This window comes from Manacus vitellinus, unplaced genomic scaffold (assembly GCF_001715985.3).
Source record: "Manacus vitellinus isolate BGI_N305 unplaced genomic scaffold, ASM171598v3 scaffold_40_pilon, whole genome shotgun sequence".
In the NCBI taxonomy this organism is placed as follows: domain Eukaryota; kingdom Metazoa; phylum Chordata; class Aves; order Passeriformes; family Pipridae; genus Manacus; species Manacus vitellinus.
Genome location: NW_021940541.1, coordinates 2,264,206 through 2,285,603, shown reverse-complemented (window position 1 = coordinate 2,285,603; position 21,398 = coordinate 2,264,206). Strand labels below are relative to the sequence as shown.

Here is a 21,398-nt window from a genome sequence, read left to right as displayed (position 1 = left end):
GCTCTGCAACTCCCTGACAGGAGGGGGAGCTGGGAGGGTCAGGCTCTGCTCCCAGGGAACAAGGGACAGGACAAGAGGAAACAGCCTCAAGTTTTGCCAGGGAGGTTTAGGTTGGATATTAGGGAAAGTTTCTTGTCCAAAAGGGTTGTCAATCATTGGAACAGGCTGCCTGGGGAAGCAGCAGTATCACCATCCCTGGAAGTGTTCCAAAAACCTGTGGAGTGGCCCCTGGGGACATGGGTTAGTGATGGGCTTGGCAGTGCTGGGGAGTGGTTGAACTTGATCTTAGAGGGCTCTTCCAGCCTAAATGATTCTGTGATTTCTATCCCACTGTAAGTCCCTCTAAGTTTCACCTGAGCACAGCATGGCTTGACCTGGGATACACAATGATCTTGGCAGTCAGATTCTTCACGTTTTCTTTTTTTAAAATCTTTGACTAGTGAACTGCAGAAGTTATTTAGAAGTTGTCTGTGTGTGTAACTTGAGTTGTAATGTGTACTGAAAGAGCTTGAGAATTGCTGTACTACATCAAACTATTATCCCTTGAAATATGGCCTAATTTACCAGGATCTTCCAAGGAAGAAACCTGAATAATTTCCTTGAAAAATCGCTGAACCCTCAAAACTTTCTCTGTAAGCAGTTCTGAAAGCCCCTGTTCTCACTAATGGATACTCTGCAGGATGTTGGTGCCGAACATGTTCTTTAAGGACAGTTTTGCTCTGTTTACTGTTACTGAAATCAGATTTAAAGATGGACAGACCCTCCCTGAGCTCTTTTCCCCAGGGCACCTCATCCCAAAAGCGGGACTCTGCCATCACTGGGAGTTGTAATCGGAACCAGCTCCGGAGCGTGGGAAAGGAAGGAACTGTCCCGATGGATGCTGTTTGCAGGACTGTGCCCAGCTGTCTGGGGGCCAGGGAAAGGGGGAACGCAATGTTTGGTCAATTTTTTCAGCTAGAAATGCATTCACAGCTGTCTATTGGTTTTCTGAGGTGCGGGATATGCTTTTTAAAAAATTTTTACTTTTCCCCAAATTTACATATATTTGTAACTCTCAAATTCAGTGGCTTCCACTGACTTGCCTGGTCTCCTAAAGCTGAGTATAAACCATGGTTTGTCTTGTACTGTGGCACAGCCCCATGTCCATCCAGCAGTGCTTTGGGCAACTTTTACCATCTTAACTGACCATATTATTATGCAAAGACGTGTTGCAAAGTTGATGGATTTCTGTTGATTCCTTTAACATATTTATTTCTCCACGTGTTGGTGTGTGCCTGTCCTGCCCTTACTCCGTCCTCCTTCTCTCACCCCTTGTTGCACCCAAGTAATTAATCTTCTTATCACTTGTTGATCCACCAGGTTAGATTTTTATTAAGCTGCTTGTCAAATAACAGCTGTCAGTGACTGAGATGTGTGATAGTTACCTTTGCTCTCCTGGAAGTGAATGTCTGAGTTCTCATCCTCATCCCTGTAATAACCATCACGTGGCTGGTAACAGGAACACCCTCTTTGTAGCAAACACAAAGTAAGGGCCTGATGTGGTTCAAGAGGTTTTGAAGGGCTCTATTACAGAAAATGCCATCTCCTCATTTATTGCTCTCTGTGGGTGTGTTTTGTGATGGCCAGGAAATAGAGGCTGATGTTTGAAGGTCAGGACAGCAGACCTGCTGATGTGTTGACAGATATCTGGCAGTAGACTTTGTGGAAGGACCGGTTTGAAGACATGCCTTTTAAAAAGCAGATTCATGGAAAATGTCTGTATGGTCTTTTAAAAACCTTTCAGAAGGACCACAGAAAGCTAAAAGACTTGTCTTGCAAAGAATACGTCCTTTTGATAGTACTTCCATGTTTGGGGTCATATGCTCTATTAAAGATGGACAAATTGAAGTCTAAGCATTGGATTTGATGATCTTAGAGGTCTTTTTCAACCTAATTTATTCTGTGATTCTAAGGTCAGTGGGGAAGAGGTGCTGTGTTGCACATGGAGCATCAGAGTTAAAATTGGCGCTGGGATATTCTGTCTTGCTCCCAGTATTGGATTATCCTCTTAACAAGGAGAATAAAGAGCTCTGTAGCCCCTCACAGTAGTGCTGTTACACAGTGTGTGGGTGTGACCTTGCATTATTTTCCTGTGTTTGGGCCCAGGCCCAGCTGGGGTGGGAGGAGGTCGTGCCCTTTCTGGCAGAGCAGGCTCAGCCCTGGGGCTGCCTCTGCATGGTCACTTGGTGTTTGCACACACACAGAATGCTGGATTTATGTAGATAAGAAACGTGCATTCACACTGAGTGCATTTAACACAACTGCTTTTGCCATGATCAGAATGGAAACTTGATGGTTGAGTAAATTTTCAAACTGTTGTATCCATGTGGGAGACACAGTGCTGTTCACATCAACCTCAATGTCCTGTTCAATGCTGTGTTTTTTCCAAGATTAATGTAGTGTATTCTTATGTTTTTCAAAAGCAAATTATTTGTGACTGTCACATGATAAAAGCTTCTAGGAACCTAGATACATTGCTATTTGAATATTACATGTATTTCCCAGTTTGTAAACTTGGGTCTGTGAGATCTCCAGCACTGTACACTGAAACTAGGAGGTTGGTTTACTTAAGCTCTGTCCTTATTGTAGGGATAATTTGGACAACCTGTGGGCTTGTGCCCTAAACTGAGAGTCCTTCTTGTCACTTGTCCTGCCTTGTTACTCTCTCTGAGGGAAGGGAGATAGGGCAATAAACTGCTTGAGTTCCAGTGTTAGGTAATGTATATATTTTATACATCTATTTGTGTCTATACATATATAGAGATTGATTCTTCCCACCAAAAGAAACTCATCAAAGCCAACAGAACAAGACAAAAGAGATGAAATATTTTTACTGTGCTATTTCTAGTATGCAAATAACAGCAGTCACCTTATAGACAAAGTACATGGATGGTTTGAATGGGAATCAAGTTAAAGCAAGGTGGGATTTTAAGATTTGATTAGAAGTGAAAATTCAACCTGTTCTTTAATTCCCAGGGGTGGAAGGGACTTGTGCTGGGGAACAGAACTGTTGGGGAAAGGCAGGATGAAGAGAACCCTGAATTCAAGTGAGGGCTGTGGTGATGCCCAGGTTGAGTGGCAGATGGGCAAGGTGATAAAAATCCCACCTAGGGGCAGGGTTTGAAAAGTGGGAGTGGGTTTGCAGGGTCCTGTCTCTGCTCATCACCTTCCCAGGGTAACCTGGTACAGAGCAGAAGTTGCAGCTGCTGAGGGTGATGGGCTTTGCATAATTTCTGCTTTGCATAATGAGAACCTGTATCCAGAGAACACCTTGCACGTGTATCCTTCTGTGCATAAAAGACTTTGTCAGAAAAGTGATTTTTAGAGCAGGATCTGCCCTCATTTTTTAATGACTTAGATCTGGTTGTGCTGTACCTTTCACTCGGGTATCCTGATTTCCCGACTGCCTTTTGTTTCGAGACATGCCACGGCTTTGATGGCAGTTATTGAAAGTTGCTTCAACATGCAGGAATGAAACAAAAAAGCTGAATTTTTACAGAAAATATTGTATTTCTATGGAGTGTTTTCCCCTGGAGGTGACACAAGGCCATCTGTTGATGTCTGGTAGGCCCAGCCTTGGGGAACCACAAGCCCCCATTGTGTTGGCCAACGCGCTGGGTTCTGGAGCTGAACACTGGGGCTATTCATGGGGGCTGGTTCAAGGGCTCACAGCAACCTTTATCCCTGCACAGAAACCAGAATTTTCCTCAGGGACAGAAGCAACAAAGCTCAAGGGGAAAAATGAGTGTGTTCAGCACTGATTTGTTTCATCCCATCAACGGCAAGGCAGGACCGTAGGGAAGTCCCTCTTCCCTCAGCCAAAGGCAGGTGATAGAAACTTCTGAGCATCTGGGGCTTATGGTTCTGTTTTATATGTGTGAGCTTTATTTTTCTCCTAATCTCATTACGTCAGAAGGGCATAATGCTTTTCTTAAAAATCGACCTTTTTATTATAATTTTATTTTAAAAATACTGTATTGATTCTATATGTGTTGAGAAATTGTATCTGTGGAATATAAATGGAGCAAAATATTGTGTTCTCAGGTAGAAGAGGAACTTTTTAAGCTGCTTTCAGCATCTCAAATCAATAATTACAGTGATCCAGCACATAAATACCAGTAGTAGTAGTATATTTGCTGGGAATTGGTGGCATGTCAGAATTTGCCACTTAGGGATTTGCAGCAGTTGAACAGTAGCTAATGTATTTTCCAAGGTATTAAAGAGATTCTGTTAATTTTCAGGGCCAGAAAGAAACAACACTCAGAAAGCACAGAGGCATTTGGGGAATTTGGAACTCCGTGTTTAAGAACTCGCATGGGAACCTCTTAAAACCACCAGGTGTTTTGTAGCTTTTTATATCTCCCTGGAAACATATAAACAATTGCATCATGTCCCTCCTCTTTGATCAGAGTCTTTACAAACTGTAACTCTTGTTTAATTGCAACATGGGATGTTTGGTAATAGGAATTTGGGAAATAGTGGGTACTTAAAATAGCTTCAGACTTAAGTAAATACAGAATCAAATTCCAGTTGTTCTGGGATAGTAAGTAGTGGCAGTTGGGAATTGTTGTAGTAAAATTATTTTGGGAGTTGTTGGGATCGCAGTGGTGTTGTGTTTCTTTAGTTTGGGTTGGGTTTTTTTAAAATTTATTTTAATCATGACCAAACTTAAATAATGGAGCAAGAGTCATGTTTGTGACAGTTGATGTTGCTCATATCTCCCAAATATGAGAGACCTCTGTAGCAAATCCCCACAGCCCAAGTTGCTTCTGAATTGTTTGTCACCTATTAATTTTATTTAATTCTCTTCTCCAATTCATGCAAACATGTATAAAATACATTTATGCTGATGAGTCTTCCCGTAGGAAGAACAGACAAACAAGGCATGGCCTGTTTATAAACGTCTGGAATGCTAAAATCATTTGTGGGTTTTGTTTCCAAGCAAACAAACTCGGGACAATGGGGAAAGGATATTGTTGTTGGGCCTCTGGGACTCTACCAGTGCATTTGATTTTGAAATAGCTTTTAATATATCTGACCTGATATCCTGAGCAATAGAAGAAAATTCCAAGTGGGCAGCTAGCTTTCCTTGTTTTGGAAATGTCTCTGCTGTTGTTGTCTGAGGTTGTCTGGAGTGTCTGCCCATGAGCTTTTGGCCAGATAGGATCAGATGTAAAATCTGTTTCAGATCTTCTACTTGGATCTGAATGAACGAGGAACCTGGATCCTAGAGGGGACTAAAATTATCTCATGGCCCTGTGATCCAGAGATATAAATCCAAACTATTTCTCCTTTTACCCTCAAATAATATTAGCAAGCATTATTCTCTAGCTGCCTGTCAAAACTGGATTTTCAAATGTACTTTCATGTTCCCTGGATGCCCTGGAGCAGGCAGGGATCCCTCGCTCCTGCCGGAAGGAAAGCACTTGAACAGCACTGGAGCAAATCAGTGCAGTTTGATGCTACCTGGGTTTAATTTAGCAGATTTGGGGGCATTTTCCAAGGTTGCTTTTACAAGAGAAGGAACAACTGTCTTGCTGAGAATGCTGAGCAGTGGTTATTGTGTGTGGGCGGGCCGTGCCTGGGCGATGTTACGCCTCATTTCGGCTCATCCCTTTGGGGAGACCTTCCCGTCACTGATGTCTTCAATAACGTTTTTACTGGTAGCATTTGAAAGAAAAATTCTGCCGGTTTTCATTTTCCTTTCACGATGTTTCTGCACAACAAATGGAACAGATTTATTGCCTGTTCTTGCTGAGTTGACCTCAGTTGCCCGTAGCCCACGAGGACCAGCCAGGAGCCAACTGAGTCTGTGCAGACTCTGTTTGAGCAACACTTCTGCTAATCTTGGAATAAAATATTTACTGGTATTGTGGAATAATTCATGCCATTGTGAAAATAGTGGTTATATATAAGGATGTGGAGCTACAGGAGCGAGTCCAGAGGAGACCATGGACATGCTCCAAGAGCTGATGCCCCTCCGCTCTGGATCCAGGCTGGGAGAGCTGGGGGTGTTCAGCTTGGAAAAGAAAAGGCTTCAGGGAGACCTGAGAGCCCTTTCCAGTGCCTAAAGGGGCTCTAGGAGAGCTGGAGGGGGACGTTGGACAAGGGCCTGGAGGGACAAGACAAGGGGGAATGGCTTCCCACTACCAGAGGGCAGGGTTAGATGGGATATTGGGAAGGAATTGTTGGCTGTGAGGATGGTGAGGCCCTGGGACAGGTTTCCCAGAGAAGCTTTGGATGCCCACAAGCAGCAAAGGCCTTTCTAAGCCAGTTGATTTCCAGCTCTGTGGCGTTTATAGCTGAATCCATCTGTGGAGGCTCATCCGACCACCAGTTTTTGAGAGAAAAGTTCATCTGAAAGACAGACTCTGTAACTTGAGCCTTTTGAAGACAACCAAGTCACAGAGAGTGTTTTCTTCATGGAAAAAGAGGCAGTCTGTGCCAAAAGCTGGGCAAAGCTCACCAGTTTTTAAGGAGTGGAAGTGACTGGGGCAGCTGAAGAGCCCACGGAGAGTCAAATCTGTCTTTTGACTTCAAAACCCTGTCATTTGTGGACTTCACTGTGTTAAAATGTGTGTAATGCACTGGAAGTTATGACACTCTGGAGGTGACAGGAGTCACTGTGTTAGTTGTCATCCTCAGCCCTGAGCAAATCTGGGAGATCTCAGTGTCCATTATGGGTTTCATCTTGGAATTGTAGAACTCCTTCCTCATCATAATTTGCAAAATAGAGTCCACGTGAAATCTTGTGTTTTTGTAAGGAGATTGATCTATTTTCATTTCACCCTCCCACTGGTAGTTTTTGTTTTGCATCTGGATTTCTGGTTGTTTATCCAGTCCTTTGAACGTGAACATCTGATGTGCTCCTGGAGCCAGCAGTAATAATGACTCAAGGAGGAATGAAGTTCACCATTTCTTTTGGGATATTTGTATAGAAGAATAGCTGAAATAAGCAAAAACTGATACAAGCTGGAGTTTCCATCTCCCACATTAGACAAATAGCAGTTCTGGTTTCTACAGAAAGGGATTGGGACAGCAGCATTCAAGTAAAAAGGTCAAATCCCTGTAGCACACATCCAAAACATTCAAATGAAGGAAATGTTGTATAAATGCAAACATGAAATGCTCCCTGAGGGCAGGAACTTTTATTTATCCCCTCAATGTTACAGAAAACAAACTTGGAACCAATTTCTGCTCCTTCAGGCATCACTGTGAGTCTCTGGAGGATGCTGTCCTCCTTCCTGCACGTTTCCAACTCTTCCAAGGAAGAGTCCTCTCCAGATGGCTCAATATGTGAGGCTGGAAGTTTCTTCTGCACCGAGGCAGAGAAACAGTTTATTCACATCATGTTTATTCTTAAAGAGAAGGAAGAAAAGACTGTAGGTGAACTTGGCATCAAAACACATCTATAATGAAAATTGACAGTCATGTGGGGGGAAGTCACATCTCTGCAGCAACATGAGATGACAAAACAATTACTTGATCTTGCTGATTGATCGTGGGATGGTTGGAGTTGAGGAAAGGTTGGGCTGGGATGAAGATGAAGGCAATACTGAAATGTTTCCTGCTGTTGAGGTATGAGATTGTGAGAAACCCCTTGTGATAAAACTCAGTGCCTCAGAAATGAGGGATTGTATGTGCTTATCTGGAAGTTACCTTTCTTTCAGGCTGATAACATTCTGAGCTGAGTAAGAATAGAAATTGCCATCCAGCGCCTCGTGTTATCACACTGGGAACAGACTTTGCAGTGGATGGAAAAATATATTCTTTAAGTAATATTTAACACAATCTATCATGTTTCTGAAGTAGAGCTGCATTATATGGGCTGTGGAAGAGGGAATTGAAGGAAATAACTCGTTCACTCTTATCAGTGATCCCCACTGTGTAGATTGTGCTCCCAGTGTCCACTGCCTCGGAGCTGACCCGGCAGCAGGACAGGGAGGGGGTTCATGTTTCTGTTTCCACCACACTGGGCAAAATCATTCTAAAATCTGTGGAAATCGTTATTTTCTGGAGCTGTAGGTGTGATGACTGCAGGACCTGCCATTCCTTGGCTCCTGGAGGAACTGCCTCACTCATCCCAGGCAGTCTTTCTGGCTTGTTTATCTTCCGTTTTGCCCCCAGGGACCCATTATGGGAAGGAGATTTTTAGACATGAAAAGTTAGAAACTAAACAGAGAAGGCAGACAAAGGCTGAAATAAATGAACTAGCCATGGTGTTGTTTAGCTGGTTTGAGTGAAGGCTGTTGTGGTTATACAAATGTCTTCTTCCAGTAAAAAATTAATAGCTTTCTGCCTGTTCTCAGCTACCTATTCATGCCCCTGAGCTGCCACTCACTGAAGATGTAGAATGTTATTTGTGGGCTGTAAATCACATCAGGGAAATGTTTCCTTCTGGAAATTGCTTTCCTAATTTTTTATTTTTCTTTTGCATTTCTTTATTTATTTTAAGCCAGGTAATTTCTTGACCTGGCTTACAGCAAGTTATGCCAGCACTGGTGGTGATGTGGTGCAGAGCTGCTGAGGGGGTTCTCAGCTGTGGAGGGAGGGAAGAAGAGAGGAAGGGGAAAAAAAAAGGAGCCTTTGATCTTGGGTGTTGTTTTTCTGCTGTTTGTGTTCGTGCACGTGCTGCACTCTTGTTTTTTCCAGTGCTGTGAGCTGTTCTTGCTTTCAGTGTGACGTTGAAAAGTGGATTCCACTGTGGGTGTGGGGTGGCTATGGGGTGTTTTAGATGTCTGGGTGTTTTGAGTGGCTGTCGGGTGTTTTAGATGGTTATGAGGGGGCTGTGGGGTGCTTCAGATGTCTTTTGGATGTTTTAGATGGTTATGGGATGGCTGTGGGGTGTTTTAGATGGTTCTGGGGTCTTTTAAGATGACTTGGCTGTTTTAAATGGCTATGGGCTGTTTTAGGGGGTTGTGGAGTGTTTTAGATGGATGTTGGGTGATTGTGGGGTGTTTCAGGGGGCCATGGGGTGTTTTAGATAGTTAAGGGATGTTTTTAATGACTGTGGGTTGGATCTAGGGTATTTTGGATGGTTATGGGAGGGCTATGGGGGGTTTTAGATGGTGATGAGGTGGCTATGGAGTGTTTTAGACATCTGTGGGGTGTTTTAGATAGCTATGGAGTGGCTGTGGGGTGTTTTAAATAGTTGTGGAGTGGCTGTAGGGTGTTTTAGATAGTTATGGGGTGTTTTAGATGGTTATGGGGTGACTCTGAGGTGTTTCAGGTGGCTGCATTACAATGGGTGGTCGTGTCTTTATAGACACCACTCGAAGCCAAAAGTAAGGGAATGGACCAGGAGGAATAATAACCCAGTTATTCCTGACTCATATGAGAAGAACTGTGCCTGTGACACCAGGGAGGGCTGGGGTGGAGCTGCCCCTGCCTTGGGCAATGGCAGGAGGTGCCCTAGCCCACCTTGCCCTGGGGCAGAGGGGATTGGCATTGCCCAAACCCCAAATTCTCAGATCAATTTTTTGCTTTCCCTGGACATCCCTGTTTGAGGGTGCTTTTGTACCACTGAGCTTGTTATGTCTGTGCTTCGTGTGACACTCCTCTGGTTGTCCCCCAGGCCCCAGTAATCCTTCCAGAATGTCATCAAACCCCACTGTTATTTCTGGACGTTGAGATAAAGTTGTTTTCGAGACGTTTAACGCCCCAGATTGATGCAGAGCTGAGTCATCAAGTTTTGCTCCTCTTAATTTCTTAAATACCTACTTAAAGCTCTTTGATGAGAAACTCATCTTGGCTGTTAAAGGAAAATAATCCTATATCCTCTGTGTACATCTCCTTCAGAATTCCAGTTTCTCCTCTGGCACCAAAGGTAGATCCAGAGCTTCTAAAGCAGAACCCAAAAATGTTTGCTGCAAACACACATCCCTTGTTAACCAGTATTTACATAAAACATGCTGACACCACTTTGGGGAGATTGAGTAGGATGCTTTCTCAGCTGCTGAGATTTGCACATGAGATGGAAGATGTTTTGATTAAAAGAAGGGGTAGCTGAATATTTTTTTTCCATTTATTCCCATGTGTCAAAATCAAAGCAGCTTTTCTCCAGGCACTTTGCCCATTTTCTTTTTTTTTTTTTTTGTTCCTCTTGTTCAGTTGTTTGGATTTTTTCCTCTCAAGGTTGAGATTTTTGTAACTTTTTCTTCGTGGAGGAATTCAGTTATTTAATGAGATAACTACATGTTAAAATACCTTTGAGACAGAAATAAACACTATTACTGGGTTTAGATTCCTGTTTATTTTTAGGAGGATTTGTAAATTCATTCTTTTAGTTATTGGAGAGGGAATGGTCAAGTGGGGACAGGCAGAGGGCACCCAGTGAGACCTCACCACTAATGGCATCCTGCTGTAAGAACAACAGTCAAATACTACTTTTTTATTACATTTTTTACATATTTTTATAATTATTTTATTATAAACTACTAATTTATTGCATTAATAATGTCTATTTTACTCATACACATTGTGACTTTTCTAATCTGGGGCTATTTCTGTGATAACATTTTATTATGTGGTTCTTTAGTTTATTTTTTGAGCTGTATTTTAAAAACCTCCTGCCAAGGAGGAGAACTCCAACTTTTTTAATCAGTGTTGAAATGAAATTTTTAAAAGCATAAAACAGAATCTTATCTCTTTTTGTTTCCCTTGCAGTGAGGAAAAAAACGTTCCCTTTCTCACTTCTTTATTGTTATTTGCTCCGTGTGGGTGTGAGTGCTTCAGGCCGCTCAAACTGGAGCAAAATCTTTTTTTAGAAACTAGAGTAGAATTTTCATAATAAACCTGATCTCGTGCAGCTCCAGAGTCTCCTTTGGGGGGAAGTGAGAGAAGGAAGCTGGAATTAAGGAGGGTTATAAGCACTGGAACTTCAAGGATCCGTATTCTGAAAACTCTCTGCGGATTTGCTGCTGCTGCCTGGATTAGAAGATCCTTTAATTTACTTTTAATTAAAATGATTTTCATTTATTCTAGGCCTTTTGCAGGGGTCCCAAGGCACCTCACAAACTTGTGGTGCTGTGTATGAAATGCAAAATCCATATTCACGTGCTGCTGAGGCTTCACGTGGAAGTGAAGGATGAAAAAGAGTCTTAACCCTCCTTTTTTCTCTTGGTACTTTTACAGCCTCAGTTCCCCGTTACAGAGGGAGTTTGAAAGCACTGGAGTTGTACATGTTTGATCTCAATGAGACTGGAGTCCAAAGTGTAAACATTGACCTTCCATAAATAGCTTATCTGGATACTATATTTAAATAGCCAAGGATTTATTTGTGCAACCTCATTCAACTGGAGGGGAAAAAAGGTCACGTAGATACCTTTCTCTTTCCTTTTCTTTTCTTTTCTTTTTTTTTAAAAAAAGGAAATGCACCTATTGCAGAAAATTCCAAAAGAAAATGATAGATTAAAATGGAAACCGTTGCATAGCTTGTAACTATAGTTAGGTTATGTTAATTTTCTTTTAAATAGCTGATCTTAATATACAGTGTAAGTGTTTGGAAGTGAAAAAAACCCTTTCCTGAAGATGACTTTACTGTGCTACATTTTCCTTGTGTACTCTGGAACTACTCTACACTCAATAACTACTAAAGAACTGAAGAAATAGGGTCACCAACTGGTAAAAACTCAATGACTTGTGTGGTGGTTTCTTTCTGTTTCATTACTTGCTGTGGAATTAAACCTGATGATCAGCACAGAAACCTGAAGGAGTTCAAGGAGTCTGGATAATGTAGTTTCAGGGATAAATTTGATGTGCCAGGTGAGGTAACGGTGACAGAGATGTTGCTGAGAGAGCAGGAAGGTGTCAGGAGCAAGGATATGTAAATGCTGAATTTTTCCAGAGGCTGGAAAAGTTGCTGTTGAGTAGAACAGATGCTGAGATTTCCTGTCATGCTCTTGTGAGGTGGAGGTTGGTCTCTCCTGCCAAGGGACAAGCCATAGGACATGAGGAGGCAGCCTCAGGTTGTGCTAGGGGAGGTTTAATTTGAATATTAGGGAAAATTTCATGATGGAAAGGGCTGTCCAGCCCGGGCAGTGGTGGAGTCCCCATCCCTGGAGGGATTTAAAAGCCGTGTGGATGTGGCACTTGGGGACATGGGTTAGTGGTGGCCTTGGCTGTGCTGGGGGAATGGTTGGACTCAATGGGCTCAGAGGGCTTTTCCAACCTAAACAATTCCATGATTCTGTGAGTTTAGACAGCTCTGAATTCAGGAAGGCACATTTTGTGAAGCCCCACAATCTGCTGGAGGCAGAAATTCTCCGTGTGCTTTCGCACGACGCCGGCAGTTGTGCAAATTCAGGAACTGCTCCATGAGGTTTTAATATCTGGTCATTAAGAGGGAAAAACAGAACAAAGTCCTTAAAAACAATATAGACGTGTTTATTTAATAATAAATAAAATGGAAAAAATGTATCAGAGGAGAAAACCTTAAGCTTTTTTGCTTGCTTACAGAGTGTCAGAAATCTCAGTGTTCGAGTTCGGGGAAGCAAAATGCCATTTTTGACATTGCACTGTTGTTTGGGGATGTTACACCAGAATTGTGAGCAGCAGATTTTCTCATAATGCTGGTTTTGTTTTCTGAATGAATGCAGCAGTGTTTTGCTCCTACGGGGGAGTTATTCATGAGGAGTTCACAGAGCTCACCCAGGGTCTAGGAGGAGGGCAGAGGGCTGCGCTCAGCAGTTTGACTGAGGATGAGATTTTTGAGGCATTTTTGGGGCTAACTTTTGAAACGTTGTAATCTTTTTATAGATATCTGATGAACAATTAAATAAACCCCACATGATTTAATTTTCTGCAGCAACTACAGTCCTGTAGCCTGTTGGCACTCATGTCCCTGTCCAGGTAGGGTAGAGGTGGTGCTGGAGGAAACTGGTTGAGTAGCAAGAACTGAGTGATCCCAGTGAACAGACAACTTTGACTTGAATGATTTCACTCCCTAATCATAGATCACAGAATGGTTTGGGTTGAGAGGGCCCTTAAAGCCCATCCAGTCCCAGCCCCTGCCATGGGCAGGGACACCTTCCACTAGCCCAGGCTGCTCCAAGCCCTGTCCAGCCTGGCCTTGGACACTTCCTGTGATAAGGCAAAACTTGAGCATTTCAGGTTTGAGGCTTGTGGGTTTATTTGTTTGATTTTCTTCCACCCTTGTTTGCCAAACCCCTTCCCCATCTCATGCTCTTAAATCAAAACCAGAAACTCTCAGTGTTATTTTCTGCTATAACTCATCAATAAGGATGACTGGACACTTGAAGGCTCATATTTGGGGCAACATTTTTGAGACACATTGTTTCCTAAAGGCAGGTATTCCTCCTCCTCCTCCCTGCTGTGTCCTCTCCTGAATTACATTCCTGGTGGTGGAATCTTTTTTCAGACCTGGAGTGGCTGATTTCCAATGAGGAGTTGCTTGCAAGCTTTGGCCCAAGAATCCATGGATTTCTGTTTTGTGGAAACGCCTTAGGCCATAGGAAAACTGTATATTTAAAGTACAAGTGGCACTTACAAAGTAAAGCTGAACAGGCCTTTAATTTCTTTTTTCCCCCCTGTTTCTAGTGGACTCTTACCTTGAGTGAGGGTTTGACTGAAGGATAGAGATGTTTATAGCCATCTTATGGAACCTCTGTGATCTGCTGCTCTGTAAATAATAACTGGGGGGTTGTGTTCGTCTGAGACCAAGGAACAAGCTGCCGCAGGGTGATTTCTTGTGGAGTTGTAGCCCTTTGAGATGATGGACTTGGCGTCAGCCATCCACACCCAGCTCGATTAAGAGCCAGTTGGTGCATTTGTGGTGAAAACCCACAACAGTTGGGCATTTGCAATGAATTTCCAGCCATCTGTATTGCATCTACTGTGTTCCATTGTTTCATCCAGGCACAGATGTTGGAAAAATGACTGAAAGGAGTGATGCAGAGCTCCAGAACAAATTGTTGTTCTCCTTGAAATGAGGGTGGTGTCGTCTTGTTTTGGCTCTGGGGAGGTTGGGTGAAAGGGGCTTCCCAGAGTAACATCAGACACCACAACCTGCAGCTGAGCGTGACCCCAAACCCTGTGTGACACCTCACTGCTCTCCATCTCTTTAGTAGTGCTACCACCCTGTGGCATTGGTGGGAATTAGGATCTCCAGGGAAATGGCATTTGTGTGTCACTGCCCGTGGGAGGACAAACAGCATCAGAAGTGCCATCATGTTGGAAATCCAGTTGAGGAGTCTTATCCTGTTGTCCTGATGTGCTCCTTCAGGACTAAAGGCTGCAGAGATGCCCATAAATTATATAGACTTGATGAACAGCCTCATGGGCTTCCCCCAAAACGGTGTTCACTGCTCTGTTGTATTTTGAAGGCAAGGGGAAGGTAGATGGAGAGGAGATTCCTAGGATAACCCATGTGACTGCTGAGGGTGTTGGCCGGGTCAGGTCTGGTGCAGCTTCACCTCTCTGTTATAATCTGGAGTTTATCTGTGGGTTTATTTAAAGCTGGATGTGCAGTGAGTGCCTCAGTGTTGTTGTCATCTCGTTCGTGCGTGAGAGGAAGTTCCTTAATGAGCACAGAGCAAAAGCCATTTTCATAATTAGTGTTCTCAAATAAATTTATGAAACACTGATGACTTCACTTGGCAGTTCCTGGAAAACCTAATGTAAGGCCCAGCTTTCCACAGAGGATTGGCCCAAGTGGTCTCCAGAGCTCTTTGCCAACCTCAACTTTCCTATGATCAGTTTTACAATCAGTTGGCATGTTTCTTTCTGGACTTTCAGCCTTTTCAGTAGATAAAATTAATTAATTTCAGGCAGAAAAAGGTGCTTAAAAGAAACCTTGGGGGGGGTGACACATGTAAACTGGATTCAAGGATTTATGGTTTGGGGGCTTTTTGAGGGGAGGTTGTGGAATTTTAATGCAACCATAAATGCAGGGTGAGTAACCAGAATATTGGGGATGAATGCAGTTGCACTCCTGTCAGTGAGAAGCTGAGCTGAGCTGTTTGTGTTCCTGCTCAAGGAGGTGTGTGGCATTTGCGAGTTCGTCTCCCTTTAGTGCTTGAGGCAAACAGTCAAAACATCAGCAATTGCAGTCTGCTGGAATAACTGCAGGTCTTAAAGCATTTTATATTCATCAAGAAGCAATTTCTGTTGGCTTTCTTTTTAAGATTCAGTACAAGAGTTGGATTTAGTTAATGTAGCCCTGTTTTTGTATTCTGTGTGCATCTACAACGTCCTAACAAACATCCTTAGTACATCAAAAACATGCAAAGCCTGACCTCTGAACACAGTGTTTTCTTCCTGTTTATGTTGGCCCTGGCCCTTCAAAAAATTATTTATTTTGTGATGCAGATGATTACCAAATAAGTTCACATCTGTGGAAGCTTGTTTGAGGTAGATATTGAAACTTGGCATGTTCTGCAGGTTCTTGACCTTCCAGGAGATCATTGAGGACTTTTGTGTGATATCATTGTCCTATCACTGGCGACACGTGGGATGAAAATTAAATGAATGAGCTCCAGCAGGGAGCAGGCTCTGGAGTCAGATCTGCCCAGCAGCTGTTCCTTGTTTGATCTGTACAAACGTAAGAGTGAAGGTCTTTACACATCGTTTTCCACCGGATGCTGTTCAGCCAGGTATTCCTGTGGAACATCTCTGCCGGTGACCTGGAGATGGGATGAAGGGCACACCCAGCAGCTTGGCAGATGGCCCTCGTTTGGAGGGCAGGGATGCTGTGCACAGGGACATCCAAAAGCTTCCCCGTGCTGGAAGAGCCAAATTCAAGGGTGTGAGGATGTGAACTAAGAGTCTGGAGGAGAAGAGTTGTGGGGTGGGGAGGAAGGTTGTGGAGAAGACTGAGCCAAGCTCTACCCTGAGGTGCAGAGCACAAGGACAGGAGGCACAAACTGGTTATATGAGGAGAAATTGCAACCTGTTCTATGGGGAGAAGAAAATTCCCTGTGGGGATGGAATGCAGGAGCCCAGGGGGCTGTAGCATCCTCTCCTTGATCCCCCCCCAATACATATCCCATCAGCCTGGGGCTCAGCAGGACGTTGGGCAGGATGATGCCAAAGATCCTTCTCAGCCTCAGTTATTCTGTCTCACTGAGCATTTTTGTCCATTGGAAACCCTCTCCAGGAAGCTGGACATGCAATTAAGTGACTTGTTACTGTTAATTGTGAATTAGGAAAAAAAAAAAAAGGCAAAAAATGAGTCCTTGGAATGACTTAGGAAGGGAATTCACATCTATGCAACTCCAACTGCACTCTGGTATATATAGAATATACTTGGGTATATTCTAAAACGCTGGAGAGCCTGACAATTTTTATCATCAATCTGCTTCATTTTTTCATTATTTTTAATAATTGTGATTAGTCTAAGCAAATGTTTGACTCTTCTGTTCAGAGTCTGTATTGACAGAATAGTGGGGCTTGTCACAGCAGGTGTTTGTGTGTTTTCTGGGAATTCACTGTATTAAAACATCCTGTGGTTGCAGTCGTTCCCTGAAGTATATTTGGAATTAATTCTCATGCACTGTTATGCTTCTGCTTTTAGCCCTGCTCTTAGTGGTGCAATATAGGAAATAAAAAACAAGTCTGTTGATTAAGAAGAAGGTAAAATTTTATATTTATGTAATGTTTAAATTATCAGGGCAGAGGGAGAGCTCAGCTTAAATGTGGAAAAGATTGTTTTTCTGTAATATAAATCTGATTTGTTGACTTAGTGAAGTAGAAGCATCATTATAGTCCATTGTTGATGATTTTAAGGAAATTAAGGAGTGAACCTGATCAAAAAATACCAGGTTTCCATACTGGTCACTCACCTACCACCTTTCCTTAGGACAGAGTTCATCTCCTTAAGCCACTGTAATAGTATTTTTATCCAAAATGGTGCTGTTCCTATCCCATTAAACCAGGATGTGCAACACCAGGAACAGTTTGTAAAGAAAATGAGTTATATAACTATAGGTTTATGTGGTAGCAATGACACTTTAGGCATATATATATATATATATATATATATGCCTAATCACAACTCTACATATATGAAGGCAGACACACAGTTCTACTCTGGTTTGATTTTTGTGTTGAAAAATAAGCCAGTTTTGGTCAAGTCAGTACAGTTACGTCTTAAAATCCATCTACTCTTGTGTTTTCAGTGATGCATTTTGCATATGTGGCTGAACATCCACTAATTAAACATCTCAGAGTTGTAACAGTCACGAGTCTTTTTTATGATTTTCTTCTGATCTTTTTGTTGAAGCAGGGAAGGATTTCCCTGTGCAGAATAGGAGTAGAAACCTCTGCAGGCATCAACTAGAGATGGAAAATGTATTTAGAGTTAGCCCTTCCTAGAAGGAAAAGGTTGGGAAGCTGCAGAGAAAGTTATGCAGATTAGTTTCGAATGATATCCTGCTGGGGGAATGCTGTTGGTTTAGGAAGGCTGAGGAATGAATCACTGGAATTGCTCCTGAGGGCCCTTTTGGGCAATATTTAGAAAAGTGGTTCATTGCCAGTGCTGGGAGGTGGGGGGACAGAGCTCTCAGCCATCACAGCCAGCTCCCCTGGGTGCAAGATGTGGTTGAACTGACCCCAAAACCTCTGCATTTTGGTCAGAAATCACCTGGCCTGGCACCACGTGGCAACAAACCTGCCTGGGGACCTCCTTGCTTTGATCTGTGCTTGCACTTTACAGATGGTTTGGGTTTCTGGCAGCGCTGTGAGGAGGGATGTGCAGAGAGACAAGGACCTTTTCAAAGCCAGCAAGTTCTTCTCAAGATCTTTTTATCTGCTGAGTTGAGACATGTCCAGTTCTGTAGCTTTCTTCCCTATTTTTTGACCAGTTTGCATCGGTCACGATTGAGTGGTGTGAGATCCTTCTCTGAAATCTGATCAGGAAATGTTAACTTTGACCAAACTGAGTATCTTTAAACATGCAGATTTTGTCACCTTCCTGTTTATCCTTTTTCCAGATCCCTGAGGAATGGCATTTCTTTTATTTCTGTTGTCCAGGCACCAGCACAGCTCCTCATGAAACACCACTGTGAAAACCAGTAAGTAGTTAGAGCAGAGAGAGGAAAGGGCAGAAAAATAGATTTATCTGCTCACAGCTCCTCACCTATGTCCCGTGGTTAAAATACAATGAAATCAAGACCTTCAGTTTTACATTTTATAAAAATGGTCTTTTGGATGTGTCCTCCATCAGTGTTAATTATAGTGGGCACAGTTTGGGAAATAAGGAGAAAACCCCCCAGTGTTTTGTTGTTCCACCTAAATTCATGTTTTTTGTCATTACTCACGAAGCTGAAGTTTTGCTTTACTACCAGAGAATCGAGTTGTACATTGTTTAAAAATTACTCCCTGCAGGTTCATCTTTTGCTGGCTCAAAGGCACTTTAAAGAAGGCTTTTCCTTATCTCAGTAGCACATCTTGGGAAGTCATTTAGTGAGCAAATTGCCAGTTAATTGCCTTGATCTGCTGTTGAGAAAGATGCTGAAAATGAACTGTTCTTAATCATGATATCAAAATATCAGTTCTGTTCTATTAATTAGCATGCTGGGAAATAGGATGTGTTTTTTAAGGAAGCTACTTAAGCTGATCTGGTTTGCTTTTTATTTTTAGTTAATGCCTTTAGTTGGTTCCCTGAAAGAATCAAAGCCCTGGGCCTGTGTGTGTGAGAGGGAAAACAAAGTTTCCAGGGTGAGCAGTGGATGATAACACTAAGGATTTTTCCATAAAAGAAATTTTGAGGTATATCTCAGGATTTCATGCAGCTTTGTTGACTGGAAAGCTTCTGTTCAGACATAAGGGGTTCCTCTCATAGGATTTTTATGGCATAATTTGCACTTCTCCCACAAATGCACCTTCCTTTATAGTCTTTACTTGACCTGTGAATAAAAGGTCTCTTGGAAGCCAATGTGGTGTGATTTTATAGGTTACTGGCTTTTCTTCTTATTTTGAAGTGCTTTTTTACAGACTAGGATTGACTTAGTGTTGACCTAAATTTACTTACTGTAAATTTTGTTGGTAATTAGACTTGGCTCTCTACTCTCCAGAAATATATCCTTTATTAATATATATCTTTATGCAGCTTAGTTCCGTGATATGACCAAAAAGCCAAGAGAGTGAAATAGGTGCAAAATCAACCTGAAACGAGGTGAAGTCCCATTATTTTGTCCAATTTATTTTTCAGCAGCACGACTGTGGTTCTTTGGTGAATCTTAAAGAATCTTTGAAAATCAGACTTGTTAAGGTTGGGAAAGACCTGTAATACCAAGTCCAACTGTTTCCCAGCCCTGCCAAGGCCACCACTTACCCATGTCCCCAGGTGCCACATCCACATGGCTTTTAAATCCCTCCAGGGATGGGGACTCCACCACTGCCCTGGGCAGCTGTGGCAGAGCTGGACAGCCCTTTTGGTGAAGAAATTTTCTCTAATATCCAAATTAAACCTCCTGTGGTGCAACTTGAGGTTTCCTCTCATCCTGCCCCCTGTTCCCTGGGAGCAGAGCCGACCTCCCCCTGGCTCCACCTCTCAGGGAGTTGTAGAGAGCGAGAAGGTCCCCCCTGAGCCTCCTACTTGAGCATGAGGGACAAGAATTGAGGATGTGATTTTTTTTTTTTTTTTTTGAGAACTGCTCCTCTACTGCTTCTGATAAGGCTGAGATAAGTTTTATAAGAGAGGTAACCTGCACTTCAATGGCTTGAGCTGGAAAAGCAGATCACAGGCACAAAATGTGCCCCAGGGCAGCTGTTTGTGACTGATGTGACAGGGAAGGAAGGGATATGTTTCAGACACACTGCAGAGGTGTTGGTAAATGCAGCTTGGTTCTGTTTCTCTCCCTGCAGATGTGTATATATATTTTATTTTATTTTATCTTTGCTGTTGAAATGTGTGTGAGACATGGAGAAGCCCTTGGCACCCCAGCAGTGCCTCCTGCCACTGGGATTTCTGGGATAATCCTTACAGGAGTGAGCAGCTCTGCCAGCCATTCTGTGCTCGGAGCTATGTGAGCCAATTATCCTCATTTTCTTCTCTTCATGGAGAGAGATTGACTTGAATCTCACAAAATCAGAGCTACCCGTTGTCGGTTCTGCAGCTGCCAGAAAGATTTCTGGGCAGCAAATCAGTTCAGCTCTTCCATCTAACAAGGCTTTGAGTTCTTGATGAGGCTTTCTGAGAATCACTAACTCATATCTGCCATTTTTCTGATTTTTCCACTATTAGCAGTTGCTAATAATGTCTAAGGAAAAGGCCTTGTGGTTGTTGGTCCCACGAAGCACATGGATGAACTCTTCCCTCTCCTCTTCCTACCACCCTTCTCAAAATGAGCTGGTGTGGCTTCCCAGGATGTGATTTCCTTGCTTTAAATTTGCTTGTCATCTCACAGGGCACAACTCTTGGTTCTTTTAAATGCCTGTAAATAGTTATCTAGAACCTACTGAGCTCTGAAAATATAATATGGTTAAAATCATTCTCACTGGGAGATAAAAACCGATTTGCTTTTTCCAAAGGGACCTGGTTACTTTTTTCAAAGGGACTTGTTCTGTCAGGTTTGTGTGTCTTTTTAAACACAAAATTTCTGTTCTTCCTGCTTGTCAGATGTTTCCTTACATGAATGAAGATGTGGAGATGGGATTTGGAATTTAATCTCCTGCAAATAGGTTGAAGGAACCCACTTTTGGGGTTGAGGAGTGAGGGGCACCCAAGCAATGGGAACAGTGTCCAAGCCAGCTCCTGGCAGGGTGGAAGGAGTTGAGCCTCAGTTTCCCAGGCTGGGTTTTCCCATGGCTGGGGAAATCTGCTGTGGGAATCTGCTGATGGTCCCTTGTAGGGAAGAGGGAAAATTGCAGTAAAAAAAAATTCCCTGTGACTTCCCCTTCCCTCCTCCCCCAGCATTTGCAAGTTGGGTGTGATGAGACTGAGGGCTGTACATGGAATATTTTGTTTATCTATCCACAAGAAGATTTTCTCCAATATTTCCAGGAATAGAAATACACAGCCAGGTCCTCAGTAGCGGCTCTCTTGGAAAAAAAAGGTGATTTCACTTTGTTGCAGCTTCAACCAGTCATTGATATCCCTGAACATTTATTTTCCAGTCACAGGAGGAAAATGTTGATGTTTTAATGTGGCCAGAGCCTCTTAGGTTATTCCATTGAATCTGTGGGATGAGCACTTATCACATGCTAAAGCAAAATACTCAGCACTCAGGGTTTCCATCACTGGGGTGGGACTGTACAAACTGAATGTATTCTATAAAAAGCTCACCCTTTTTTTGGCTGATACATCCTCAAAGGCGAGTTTGAGAGGCAGAACATTCAACTGAGCTGAAAAAATGGATCCTTTGGGGTGGTGGTATTTGCTCCTGGGCGTCTCTGCATCA

At 42.8% G+C, this 21,398-nt stretch overlaps 1 protein-coding gene across 3 annotated transcripts in view; it reads left to right on the top strand.

Moving 5' to 3' along the window:
- Positions 1–3,743: 3,743 nt before the first annotated feature.
- Positions 3,744–21,398, top strand: part of PTPRE (protein tyrosine phosphatase receptor type E) — an 85,862-nt gene continuing 68,207 nt past the window's right edge. Inside the window, exon 1 of one of the 3 annotated variants that reach the window (XM_029962023.1) lies at positions 3,744–3,863. Coding sequence is in view for 1 of the 3 variants with exons in the window: in XM_018078514.3 (XP_017934003.2) it covers positions 18,046–18,068 (23 nt within the window). In the remaining 2 variants the exon portion in view is untranslated. Of the gene's footprint in view, positions 3,868–18,031; positions 18,069–21,398 lie in introns of those variants that run through there. The other 2 variants (XM_029962022.1, XM_018078514.3) reach the window with 2 other exon arrangements.